Source organism: Kalmanozyma brasiliensis, assembly GCF_000497045.1.
Source record: "Kalmanozyma brasiliensis GHG001 unplaced genomic scaffold PSEUBRA_SCAF5, whole genome shotgun sequence".
Taxonomy (NCBI): Eukaryota; Fungi; Basidiomycota; class Ustilaginomycetes; order Ustilaginales; genus Kalmanozyma; species Kalmanozyma brasiliensis.
This window is the reverse complement of record NW_015961988.1, coordinates 311,333-324,984: the sequence shown is the minus strand read 5'-3', so window position 1 is coordinate 324,984 and position 13,652 is coordinate 311,333. Positions and strand designations below refer to the sequence as shown.

Genomic DNA, 13,652 nt, shown 5'->3' with positions numbered 1-13,652 from the left:
TCAATGGTCAATTATCGCCAGAACCAATGGTAGCTTTCATTTGCCATGCCCCTGCTTGCGTGCTCTACGACTGAGACGTGAGCATCTTTGTCCAGTCCACCTTGGTCCATTCGCGCATGAACTTGTCCTTGACCCGTCTCTTCTCGTCATCCGATCTCCTTCTGGACTTGCCGAACGACCTAATGTAGCCGCCGTCACTCCCGCTGTCATTGTCCAGGTCCTCCAGGACGCCCCTGATTACGTCCCTTGCAAAGTTGGGATCGAACCTGCCACTGCTTGCTCCACCGCCTCCGCCAGCTGTCATCTCGTCGACATCAAAGGCGTTCTCATCCTCAACCTTGCCGCCTCGGTCGGAGTCCATGTTTTCGATGACGTGGCCGTAGCCCGTGTTCCATCTGTAGTCCCACGAGACGGCAAAGTAAGGCAGGTTGGGCACGAGCGCATGCCGAAAGGGTCTGGAGCTGGAGAACTCGATGACCTTCTTGTGCGTGCTCCATTCGCCGCCGACGCTGCGGAGGCTCTCCTTGAATACGCCGGGTACGAGATCCATCGCTGGTTTCGGCAGAATCACCGCCTCGATGACGCTATGTGCCTGTCCTTTGAGCGACACTACCGTCTCGTAGAACACCACCGCTCGCCCTCCCGCCGCTGCCAGTTGCAGCAAGCACTTCTGGAAGTTGCGAATCTCGTCCCACGTGTCGTCGTCTGCCTCGAGCAGACTGAGGTGGTGTTGCATCGGCACGATCCAAACATGGTCCTCCTCGCGCTCCGACGCCGCTTCCACATCCGGGATCGCCAAGTACGCCATGTACCCACTGCTGACTACCGTCACCCGTGGTGGCCTGGCACCTTCGTCCTGCCAACAGAACCGACATCGGTCGAGCGCCTTCTTGGTCCGCGCAAAGTCGTTGATCGCAAACTGCCGCTTCAGCGCATCGCTCCGCATCTTCTTCTTTGCGTACCGATGCGCTTCCTCGTCCTGCTCGTCGAGATTGGCGCTGTACGAGTGGTCGATCATGATGTTGGTCGCCAGCTCGGCGTCTGGGTCCTTGACCGAACGGGAGCCGGCAGAGAATCGCTCTTGGCGCACGAGGTCGGCGAGGCTGGTGCCGTCGTCGTCGGCCGAGTAGCGGACGATGGAGCCGGTGCACGGGTCACGCGCTTCGTACTCGTCACGGCCTTTCAGCTTCCGTTTGCCCTTGGGGTCGTGAGGCGGATCGGTCTGGGAGTTGAGCGAGCCGATGTCGTACATGCGTCCGCGAGCGTCGAGCGTCGGAAGCACTTGCAGCTCGCGCTGGCCGTCTTCGACTAGCACGCCTGCTGAGCTGGCGTTCGTGGATACTTTGCCCATTCGATCACCACTGATTGAGGATGAGGCGAATCCGCCACCTCGATCGCCTGCAAGGGATTGATGCGCCTTTGCTCGCGCAGACTCGCTGTCGTATTCTGCTCGTAGGGCGTCCAAGTTGCTGTCGCCCATGAGCTCGGCTTTGAGGATCTTTGCTTGCAGTTTGTTGAGCTGATCCGAGGTCATGATGGGCCGGTCAGGGTCGCTAGAGCCATTGTCGATGATGACGCCTTTTTGAGGCGTTGCCGGTGGTCGCTCAATGACCGGCGTAAAGACGCTGGGAATCGCCGTGGCCGTTGCTGGCTTCGACGAAGGTGTTTCGAAGCCGATGTTGCGCGGTGGGCGACTTGACTGACCAAAAGTAGGCGTGGCGGAGCCTGAGGACTCGCCTGGTCGCTTGAAAGCGGGCCGTGGTATCGCTCCCGGTGATCCCTCTTCTCTGTGCCTCCGCTTCCGCTCGCTGCGCTCCTCGTCGTGGTGTCGCTCGCGATGTCTGTCGCGCGAGTCCGACTGGTGACGATGGCTACTGCGGTGGTGATGATGTCGGTGGCGGTGTTCGCGATCGCCGCTCCGGTGCTTGTCTTCGTCGTCTCTTGTTCTGCTGCTATGGCTGCTGTGCTTTCTCCGCTCGTCCCGGTCGTCGTCCCGATGCCGCCTGCTAGAGTCTCGGTGACGGTGATGGCTTCGGTCGTCTCCGTCTCGCCGGCGGGACGAGGGGTCGCTTTGGCGAACAGTGTCCTCGGCCATGTCTGCTGCAGGCTCACTGGTCCGGGAGTGTGATGTTCGGACGGTGCGCAATGAAAGGTTGCTGAGTGAGAGGATTGGGGGTGTTGAGAAAATAATCGGAACTCGGCGCCTCCTATCGTGGAGGTCTGCCAACAGGAGGGTCATCTCACCGCCTGTCAAACAAGGTCGCTGTCAACTACGTAGCTGGCAATCGTACTATATAAAGCCTTCATAGGGAGACAGACAGACAGACAGACAGACAGACAGACAGACAGACAGACAGACAGACAGACAAGAAGGGCTTTGATGGTTGGCAATCCATTGTTTTGCTTTGCATTTGCAAGGAGTAGACTAAGCAGAGAAGAATTACTATGCTGATAGACGACGACTATGATGTTGATGAGGGATGAATGCTAGAGGAGGTCCATTAGGGAGGCTATGCTGATGATAATGATGACGAGGTGAGGTGGGAGGGGGTTGTTGCTGACGATGAACCATGACATGATGCTAGGACTGAGAAACCATTACTAAGACGAGAGAAGAAAGAATGTCCGGCGATCCTTCGTTGTCCATTCCTCTCCCAGAGAGGAACGCGACACGGGATCCCGAGGAGAAGGCAAGTTTAGTATGCTGCGGAGGACTGGTGTCCGCCGAGCATCCTAGAGAGAAGGTTGGAGCTGCCACGCACGCTGCGCATCGAGTGCGACGTCGGAATGTGCGCTTGGCTCGGCTGCTGCATGTCGGGGTGCGATGCGTTGCTCTTTTTGAGACTCGAAGGCAAGGCCTGCGAGAGGTAGCGGTGCATGACCGAGCCCGACTTGTGACCATCCAGGTCATCGCCGTGAGCGACCATGACGGGGTGCGACTGGCTGGAAGGAAGACCAGACACCGAATGCTGTTGCATGCGAGTGTTGAGACCCTCCTGCTCGAGGTAGTCGTCCTCCTCGTAGTCGTCAAAGTCTTCCGCTGATGACGACGAGGAGCCGTTGTCGTCGGTGAGCTCGGCTTCTGAGGAGGTAGAGCTGGCGTTCGACTCGACCGAGTCCTGTCGGGTCATGAGCGACGACGACGACGCGTGGCTGTACATCTCCTTGGGCGAGGCATCCAGCGAGTCGGGCGAGTCGTAGGCTGCCGACCTGCGGTGCTGCTCGTAGCGACTCGCCTCGGTCTGCTGGTTCCAGCAGGGAACCTCGGAAGCAGGGAGGTTGCGGAGGTGGACGCGGCGCTCGCTAGCACGGACGTACCGCTCGCGCTCGCGACCACACTCGAGACCACGGAGGTGCATCTCGCGACGACCGGCCTCGGCACGCGTCTCGACGCGGCGGAAGAAGGGGGCAAAGTGGACCATGAGCTCGTCCTCCTCGATTCGGAGATCGTAGTCGAGGAGGTAGAGAAGCTGCTTCTCCATGAGGTTGACCTCAGCTTGCGAGAAGAGAGCGCCGTACTTGGTCCAGTGCTTGTTCTTGGGCGACGAGTCGTTGAGGTACTTGGCGGCAACGATGAGGGTAGCGAGGAAGACGCGGTGACGAGTGCAGTGCATGCCCTTGGCGACGCGCGGCAGCCTAGACCTCAAGCGGTCGAGGTAGACGAGGGTGCAGAGCAGGGTGGGGACTTGGACGTTGGATCGCTCGACCAGGAGAGCAATGAAGGTCTCCAGGCTGGGCAGGCCGTTAATCTCGAGCTTGCCCGCGGGGTCGGCTTCGGCCGTGGCGAGGCAGCGGGTGGGTGTCGCTGGCGGAGTGTCGGGGGACTGTGTCGAGCCGCACTGGATGACGTGAGCGGCCTGGTTGGCGAGGTAGACGACCATCTCGCGGGTGACGGGGCTCTTGATGAGGTCAGTGAGGGCGGGGTTGTGGACCAGCTTGGGGATCAAGCTGGCGGGGTGTCGGCGAAGGAAGCTCGAGTTGAGTGCCGAGGCAGAGCTGGAAGCGTGTGATGAGGACATGGCTGCGAAATTGTGAGGAAGAGTTTGGATAGACGACGATATGGTGGTGGAACGGAGGCGATTTTAAGCTGATGGGTGGAACGAAGCAATGTCGCGAGGGGTGAGAGGGATGATTCACGGAAAGAGAGGATCGAGATGTAACCGGTACTACGATGTTGAAAGGGATGGAAGAGCGAGCGTAGAGGGAGAAGGGGGCGATGGAGACGTAAGGGGAAGTGATGATAGGCGAGACGGGCTGAGGCTGAGAGCTCGTGGTGGGATCGCAAATGATGATGATGAAGCAAGGGGGGGAATGTTCGGAATCGGTCGTGTGTTTGGTAGATGTGAGGAGGTCTTTAAAGGAAAGTGGACGAGCCATTGGATGGTGTAGGTGTTGGACAGGTACGGCAGCAGGCGGCTGAATGGTCGGCAAAGGCACCAGGACAGTAGACGCGAGGTTGGATCGAGACGTGAAGCGAACGAGAAGATCCGAGAGGCAAGGGTGGGTAAGGGCGAGAATGAATGTCTTGGTCCAGCGGCAGAGGCGGAAGGGGCTGGCTAGACTAGCCTCGGGTATCCAAAAGCCACCTCAGAACAGGGGCCAGGAGCCCTCTGCGAGATGTGAATGGACTGTGTGGCCACGCCAAGAGAGCTCACGTCAAAAGCCAGAGTGAAGACCGAGTTTCGAGAGAAGAATAGGCTTCGGCGAAGATGGCGAGCTGGGCTATGGACGAGCGGCAAATGCAGGACATGTCCGAGGTGGGCGCTACAGCAGAAGAGCGAAGTGACCAAGCCTGTCCAACCAGCAAGGGAACGAGAGGAGGGAGGCACCCAATCAGTGGCGCTTGTTCGGTGAACGAAACCACAATGATTGTGTGCCAGGCCCTGGCAAGGCACGCCAAACTTTATCACTGAAACGAAGGTCTGGCGACGGAGGCGGGCGCAGGAGCTGAGGACGAGAAAGGCATGGGGAAATGTCAATGACACTGGAGGCAAAGGAGGAGAGGAGCGAGAGGGGCAAGGATCCCACATGCAAGGCTGCTTGACAGGTCCGAGATGCAGGTCTGAGAAGAATGAAGCGCTCTAGCCGAGGCGCCTTGTGCAAAGCGGAAGCAGCACAAGCGAGGGCGACCTGCACATTCCTGCACCAACGCACGGACAAAGGTGCAGCTTTGACCCAGCAGCCACCCTGGTCACAAGCGCCGGCTAGGGCAGAGCCGCTGACGAAGTCGACCGTCGCCGGCCGCCTTTTGGAATGTTGCACCCAGCGGGATGGCTGTACCACCGCAGGCGAATTCTGCCCATCGTGAAATGTCGAAATGCCTCCTCCGCGCCAGTAAGCGAGGCACTTGAGGTGCTGCTGGGCTGAGAGTTTCCAGTTCCAACAAGAGAGCCATATCGCACCAATTGCGAACGTGACTGCATTGATGAGCCTCGTCGGTCGGTCGAGATCGCGTCGGGCGTCACCTAGGCCGAGGATCACTTGCACAAGGGACAGCAGCGACGATGCGCGATTGCGAATGATGTGCGAGTTGTACCATAGTCCCGTTGAATGGCAGCGACCGCGTGTGCATTGTGAGGCAGCGAGACCGAGACGATGGGAATCAAGAGGGGAAAGTTCGCACTTCGGTCCCGTACGATCTCCTGGTCGCATGAAGGGCGCCATCGAGACGGGCATGCGAGATCCATCCATGTCCAGGCTCGTCGACGATAGGTGGACGGGCATCGTGAGCTCGGGGCAGTTGCGAAGATGAGAGCCTCTTTTTTTCAACGCCGAGGCGGAGACGGAATCTTGGACCACGTTTGACAGCTGAGAGAGGTTGGAGGATGGGGGGGAGGGCTATAAGCGAGGAACCGAAAAGAAGAACCTAATTGCAATAGTAGGCTCGGGAAAGGCACTGAGACATCAACCCTGATGGGCAAAGGGAAAGATGCAGGCTGCAAGCTGCGATGAGCGGTCAAAAGAGGGTGGGAAGAAAGCGTGAAGCGAGCCAGCAGCAGCAGCAGCAGCAGCAGCAGCAGCAGGAAGTTCGAAAAGTAAGCCCGCTGCAGTGCCGAGGCTCGTTGAGGCGAGGGATTTCATTTTGAGAGGCCGCTGCCCGCCACAGGAGAGCGTCGCCTCGAGAGAAAGCGAAACGCCGAGAAGCGTCGAGCTGCAGTCCATCGAAATGAAAATGAACTCGAAAAATGAAATCTCGCATCGAGCATGCAGCGGCCGCACAGCATCGTGCAGCGCTTGTGTGACTGCTGCTGCTGCCACCCAAAGGCGCTCAATCTCTCTCCCCCGTCTCCCGCATCGATGGTCGGACGTACAAAGAAAGCTGCAGGCAGCTCGGATTTTCCCAAGCTTTTGCTGCAGTTGCTACCATATCGCCCGCTTCATGCCGACACAAGGAGACCCCTGTTCTGAAAGCTGCATGCAGTCCAGAGACATAATGGTGGCTCTTGGTCCGACGGGATGCAGCACAGCAATACGAATCTCGCGAGCATGTGCTTTCGCTTCGGCTCACCGTTGCCACCCGAATCCATGTCGCTCTTGACCGCAGATTATTAATAAGATGATGACAGTGTCCAAGTGTTGCTGCGGCTATGATTGGGCCCGAGCCTAAATTTGATTGCGCAGAGCAGCCGATCGAAGCCAGCTTGGGTGGCGTCAAGGCTTTCTCGTCCCCGAGGCCGGTTGGATCGCACCTCTAGATCAGAGTGGGTCCGGCAGTTGTTGGCAGCCACGCTTCGCATCGCCCTCGGGCGGCGTAACGTAGATGCTTGCGTTCGATAACAGTGGCATCTGTGGCTGTTAAACAAACGTACAGCAGCGATGCCAACGTTAGAGCGATCGATCCTGGTCGTTCGTACAGACTTGTGCAAGCCGCAAACGCCGAAAAGACGAAGGGATCAGAGAGGCACCAGGGTGGACAAGGCACGACGCGTGACGCGTGGGAGACCGCGTCTTGCCTCTGGTCTGCCCGATTCCCCAGGTGTTGGTCTCACCTCTGAATCTTCCAAACGATCGATTCCGTGGGACTAGCGCGCACTCGGGACACTGTCCTGAAATTGAAGTTTTGTCCTCTTTTTTTTTCTCGTGGCGTCGCTCGACTGAAGCTTCCCCGTCGTACCCGTCGGAAGAACCAAGGCAGATCGTGATGGTCGAACGAAGGGCGATCTGACCCTTCTCAAGGAGACTGACGATCCACAGCGCTGGGACATGGCTTTGACACTGCGCGGTATTTGATGCTGGTGTTCTTGATCACCAAGCCACAGTAAGGCGACCTCTGCGCTTATCGGCTGGCTTGACCGGCTGTGCGAGCTCGGATCAAGTTGGCGACTCGCTACAGCACAGATGAGACGCTGAGAGCCCAGGCGATGGGAACAGGAAAGCGGGAAAATCTATCGAAGGGCGGCAACATGGCATTCGCCGTCTCGCTACGTTTTTGCGAGCAGGCAAGAACGAGGTAAGGTCTCCGCGACCTGGCCCCGCCAAAAAAAGGAAGGCTCGACAAGGCTGCAAAAGCCAGCCAGCTTTCCGGGCCGTGCAGCCGAGAGTCAGCTGGGTGGGATCGAGCGCTAGAAGCCTCTGGACGATGCAGAGAGAAGCAGCCCTGGATCATGGTGCGCGGTCCTGTTGAAAGCCCGACGAGCTCACAGCTGGAGCCGGCGATGCTTCAGATCGTGGCCATCCGAATGTCCGAAGCAAGATCTCCTCGTCCTGAGCATGAACTTCACGACCTACTATCTGAAGCTCGCGTACCAGCGGGCTAATTCATTTGATCCAGTAGCTAGCCGAGGAGCTGCTGTCCGCTCTTCGCAAGCAGGTTCGAGATGAGGTCGCCTTTGGGACGCAGGTAATTCGCGCTCGAAGACGTGCTGTGGACCTCGCACGTCGTCTCTGGACGCAGGCTCTGGACGCAGGCTCTGTGGTCCGAGCCAGTACCAGGCAAAGATAAGACTCGTGCATGATCGAACAGCTGCAACGCCACCGAGCGGAGCCTCGAGCGAATCTGAGTTTGGACGCGGTCGGGCGGGCGTGGGAATGGCGGCGGAGTACAGAAACGACAAGCGAAAAGAAGAGACGGCGCAGGCACGAGACGGGGAAAGGCAGAAGATGCCGGAGTTCGTGATTTTCCCATGCCAAAAACCTCGTTTCCTTCCTTTCTTCTTGCCTGAGTTAGAACACCTTAGCGCTGCTTCGACTTTCCCGGTTCCGCCAAGCGCGTTGAAACGCCCCGGCATGGCATTGTCCTTGGTGGAAGTGCGGTTCGACGGGCTGCCACGCGATGAGAAGCTACAGCGGAAGCAGTCACGGCCAACATCGCTCCGCTGCAAGCTTGTGAGATGGTAGCTCACTGTAGCAGCTCGGCAGCGTGATGAAGACGGACTGGAAGCGGCCTGCAGGGATGGCACTGCACGGCATGTGCGTTGTGATGGTCACGATGCTGTTCCGGTACCCAGCCCGCACGATCAAGCGTGATCCTTTCGTCGAAGCTGGCTACTGCAGCTCGTACTGTTATGCTGGGCCCGTCCGGTTCAACGGGTGTTGATGGCGGTCCACGCTTCGTTCTGTTTCGTCCGTATGTAGGCCATGGGCTTCAACATTATAGGAAGTGCGCTGCGTCAAGTATGAATGCGTCGAGGGGAGGTGATGGCGAGCTGTCGAGGAAAGATGCCGGCGTGAGGGTGCGGATCAGAACACACAACGGCGCAGCGCGACTCAGCCCTTGCAGTGAAGCGTACGGGATTTTTGCGTCAGGATGTTAGCCGTCTCAAGTCAACACTTTCAGAAAGATGCCTTTTGGAGCCGGATTTTGCGGCCTGAATTTGGCAACCCATTTGCTGCCTCTGCGTAACAAAGATCTCCGCTTCCTTCCTTTGCAGCGATCGCCTGCACAGGTACCTAGCCAAGCCGAGACGGATAATCAGGCATGCTCGAGACGGTCGTCAGCAACCAGAACGCGCTAGCGAGGGCAGTCCGACGGCCAAGGTCAGCGACGGAAGCGAGAGGAAACGAGCCCGATACGAGATGACTAGCCGCCCGATCTGCTGTATCTCGCTCGGCCCTGTGTGCACACGATCCGCGTAGACCCGACTGTCCAGGAGAGCTCCGCCCCCTTGACACGGCGACAAGGTCGCCCAGCCGAACAAGAGCCATGAACGAAGGCTGTCTGAAGCAGTATCTGCGTTTCGACGCAGTGCTTAGCAAGCTCCAGCTTCGCGAAGCCAGCGCTACAAGGCAGGCTCGGCTTGTTGCAGAAACGGCAGCGGAAAGCGGTCCGGATTGCCCATAGGGTCCCGATTCGGCCAAGAAGCCATACCTACGGCGTCGACATGGATCAAATGATCCGGACTCTGATGCTCAGCAAGCAGATCAGGCGTGGATCGATGAGCGCTCTGTCCTCGGGGAAGATAGGCCAAGGCAACTAGCATGATCATGGACAGCGAGGAAGGCAGCCGAGCAAAGCAGCATCATCATCAGCATCAGACGTGTCAAATGGCCGAATCGGGCGATGTTGCCGTTTCACGCCGTTGGGCCCGGTCCTATCCGGCAGACGGAAAACAGCGGCTTCCTCCCGCAAAGTGCTGCTGCCTCTCCACACACTCACTCTCCAAGAGACTGGGCTGCAATGACCCATCGGCTGTCAATTTCAACGCGAGAGGTGCTCGGACCCTTGTTGGGCCAACTCACTTTCAGCCTGCAATCCGCTTTCGGCCTGAGAGACTGGCGAATTTAGGGGCCGGCTGCTACCACAGTCAGCTCAACCGGGCAGAGCTCGATCGACGACTGCGCTGTGCCCTGCAGCCGCCAGACAGGCGGACCAACACACACACACACACACACATCTTCGGACTTGAACGGGAGCACCCTTCCCCCACGCCGGCTTCAAAAGCAATATCAGGGTTCTCCATACAGTTCATCCGCTGCGTTGCTGTCCTCCACGTCTTCTTCCTCCTCGAACGATCATTGCCACTGCAGACATCATCGGAACCATCCACCACTCATTCACTCACGGTCAAACAACAAAGCAAGCTCCCGAACGAATCAACACACAAGATGGGCGCCGACGACTACTCCCCTCCCTCCACGGATATCATCACGCTCACGCGACATGTCCTCACCGAAGGCTTCAAGGTCAGGAGAGAAAGCGCTGCGAGTGGTGACCTCACCATCTTGCTCAGCTCGCTCCAGACCACCTGCAAGTTCATCGAGAGCAACGTGCGAAAGGCCAGCTTGATCAACCTCATCGGCGCCGCCGGCAACACCAACGTCCAAGGCGAGGACCAGAAGAAGCTCGACGTCCTCTCCAACGAGATCATGATCAACGCATTGCGAGCCTCGGGCAAGACGGCGGTCCTCGTTTCCGAAGAGGACGACGAGGCCATCTTTGTCGGCGAGAAGCAGGAGGGAGGCCAGGGCAAGTACTGCGTCGTCTTTGACCCTCTGGACGGTTCTAGCAACATTGACGCCGGTGTCAACATCGGAACCATCTTTGGTATCTACCTCGTCAAGGACGGCTCCAAGGGCACACTTGAGGATGTGCTCCGACCCGGTCGCGAGATGGTCGCCGCCGGCTACTGCATGTACGGTTCGTCGGCCAATTTGGTACTGACTACGGGTAATGGTGTCAACGGCTACACGCTCGACAACCAGATCGGCGAGTTCATCCTCACGCATCCCAACATCCGCCTGCCCAGCCGCGGAAAGATCTACTCAATCAACGAGGGCAACAGCATGTACTACCACGAACCCGTCCTCAAGTACCTCGAGAGCATCAAGTACCCCAAGGCCGAGGGTGCCAAGCCCTACTCGGCTCGTTACATTGGTTCCATGGTCGCCGACGTCCACCGCACCCTCCTCTACGGAGGTATCTTTGGCTACCCCGCCGACTCGAAATCCAAGAGCGGTAAGCTGCGCATGCTCTACGAAGCTTTTCCCATGGCCTTGCTCACCGAGCAGGCGGGTGGTTTGGCCACCACCGGCACGGAGCGCATCCTGGATATCCAGCCTACCTCGATCCACCAGCGATGCCCCGTCTTCCTCGGATCCAAGGAAGACGTCGAGGATCTCATCAAGTGCTTCCAGTGAGAAGCCTTGCATCGCAGCTTGTGTCCGTCAGTACATTCCATCTCACTTTGCAATCGATCATATCATCAGAACGGATCCATTCGGCCCGGAAGCCGAGCAGCGCGAGAGTCCGCCTGTCCATGGGAGAGAAGCACAGGCCAGTGTTGTGCCGTCTGTAGGCACCGGCCTGACCCACTGAGAGACCGGGCGGAGGACGCATTTCTGTTTCATTTCGGTGGGAACCCACGAAGACAAAGGGACTTGGCTTTCGCACGAGGCATGGGAACTCGAATGAGACCTTTTTTCAGGCCTCATGCTGTCTCAGCTCCGAGCAGAACAATGGGCTTTTGCAGCCACTCGGATATACACAAAGCTTCGTTACCGCTGAGCACTGTGTATGCTGCGAGCCAACCAGTACCGGTCTGCACAACGGCGATCTTCAACGCTGCGGCCCCAATTTCCCATAGCCACTTTGCCCTTTCATCGAGGCTCAAAGAAGCACTGCAGTGCGACGACGACGACGCACAGCACAACCTGCAGTGACTCAGCGACTCTGCAGCTATGCACATCCCTGGAACCGACGTGAACACACTTCAAGGTACAGCGAGCTCGTGATCAGAAGCAGCCATTCGGATTGCTGTCCATCGGCAGCACTACCTTGAGGGGGATCGTCGTGATCGCCTCGCAGGAATGCTTTTCCATTGTGTGCTCAGATGAAGGAGGTCCGCAGTCCAATGACGCCCCAACAGCTTGCTCTTCATTGTCCTCCGAACGAGCGGAAGCAATGCCCCCAGCATGTCTCCCCGACGCACCGAGGCTTCAACCGATCGATTCATGCATCGGTTCAAAGCGTGACAGAGCACAATTCGGACCAGCCCGTCCAGGCTCTGCTCGACGGAGAACGGCTCCTGAGACAAGGAGGTCACCACCGTCACCCTGGCATTGCTGGGCCTTGCTTCGTCGTCCGTCTTCCGACCAGCGGGAATGCCTTTTGTCTTGGGCCTTCTTCCCAGGACGCCATATCGGGGAAGAATTGGCCGTGAGAACCAAGAAAAGTCTGCATCCACACCATATTCGGTACTAACCCCATATATACACAGGCCGAGTCACAAAAAGATCGGATGAGACGTGCTCAAAACACTGCTTCCCTTCCCATGCTCGACCACCTCTGCACGACCCGCATTCTGTACTCGGTGGGACACAACATCAATGATACTATGGCCGAGTCAGACGATCGTCTCATCAGCTCACTACATCGAATAGGCCACCTCTACTGGCATCGGCCAGACACGGCTGACTGCCTCATCAAAGTGAGGCGCATGGGTACCCAGCGGCATGTATCGCGCCGCGATCCTGTTCTCCGTTGTCGAAACTCTTGTGTCTTGAACAAGAACGGCAGCGACGAAAACGACGATGGAACCGGTACCGACCTCGGACTCCAAGACGCACGAGAGGACCCAGCTTCACGTGGTCCGGGTTCCAGCTCTGGTGGTCCTCGGACTCCCCTGCTGACATCCAGCGCCTCCTTGCCAACTCTCTCCAGCTTGCGACAAAGCGACCAAGAGCTCAGCGAGGGAGACTCCCTGTCGAGCTTCAGGACACAACGAAAGCGGCCCTACATCGGAATCGCTCGTCGTGAGAGCGCGCCATCCAATATGTCCGGCACCTCCAACGCTGCTTGTTGTTGCGATACCAGCTATCACGATGCATCGACGTATCGATTGCACAAGGACCTTCTCACATCTCAGTCCGGCTTGTTTCGGGAGCTCATGACGTCGCTTCCATCGAGCGGGTCTCCATCACCGCACCACGTCTTGGAGCCGGCTGTAAGACCGAGACTACATCGTCGCACGGACTCAGACAGCGCCTCTACTCCGCTGTCAGTCCTCTTCGTCGATCTACCGGATCCAGCTAGCTTTCATGTCATCGTCGAGTACCTGTACATGGGTGACTTTGACAAGCTCATCGAGGCAATGGAATCTGGGCGTGTGCGTTGGGAGGGCGTGATGCTCAACGTGCGCCATCTTGCACTGTCCCAAGCCACAAGACTCAAGCTCGGGACATGGTGGCATCGTCGCTCCTCGTCGAGCCCTGATCGTGTGTCCCCGCCGAGAGCGAGATCCCACGGCAGCGCATCTTCGCAACGTTCTTCGAGAAGACATGCGGACAGATCCACGCATTCTCCATCGAATTCCCCTGGGTACAGGTCACCTCGTCTGCCTGCAATACATGCAGAAGAGAAGCCGGCATACAGCAGCAGCAAAAAAGAAGGCCTTCAAGCTAGAAGTGGCGGCAACCCAGCTGTCAGGCAGCTTCTGCTCGGAGGCAAGAGACGTCGAGCGCTCTCGAGTCTAGCGTATTATTGCTCGACTGCCAGCCCCGACAGTAAGATCTCTCCGTTGTTCAGGCGTTGATGATGACTGCAGCTTGGAGCGTCCGATTCGTCGCGATACATGTAGTTTCCTTTCAAAGCACCTCTTCAGGCATTCGCGCAATCAAACACGCAGCATGATGTGTGCAGGTGTCGTCGAGGTCCAAGATGCCAGGCGTTGGCGAGTTGGTCATTTTGCCGCGGCACCACACATGCACGCGCCCAA

The 13,652-nt window shown here is 58.1% G+C and overlaps 3 protein-coding genes across 3 annotated transcripts; 1 reads left to right on the top strand and 2 right to left on the bottom strand.

Annotated features, from left to right (window-relative positions):
- Window positions 1-64: 64 nt before the first annotated feature.
- PSEUBRA_005172 (Cwf19-like, C-terminal domain-1) lies at window positions 65-2,095 on the bottom strand (the record flags this gene model as incomplete). Its single annotated transcript, XM_016438626.2, has 1 exon — window positions 65-2,095. One exon carries the CDS (start codon window positions 2,093-2,095, stop codon window positions 65-67), a length of 2,031 nt encoding a protein of 676 aa, XP_016290479.2.
- Window positions 2,096-2,696: 601 nt separating this feature from the next.
- On the bottom strand, window positions 2,697-4,019 carry PSEUBRA_005171 (Cyclin, N-terminal; the record flags this gene model as incomplete). Its single annotated transcript, XM_016438620.1, has 1 exon — window positions 2,697-4,019. The coding sequence occupies one exon, from the start codon at window positions 4,017-4,019 to the stop codon at window positions 2,697-2,699; it is 1,323 nt and encodes a 440-aa protein (XP_016290478.1).
- Window positions 4,020-10,044: 6,025 nt separating this feature from the next.
- On the top strand, window positions 10,045-11,076 carry PSEUBRA_005170 (Fructose-1,6-bisphosphatase class 1/Sedoheputulose-1,7-bisphosphatase; the record flags this gene model as incomplete). The annotated part of the gene is made up of 1 exon (XM_016438641.1): window positions 10,045-11,076. One exon carries the CDS (start codon window positions 10,045-10,047, stop codon window positions 11,074-11,076), a length of 1,032 nt encoding a protein of 343 aa, XP_016290477.1.
- Between the last annotated feature and the right edge of the window lie 2,576 nt (window positions 11,077-13,652).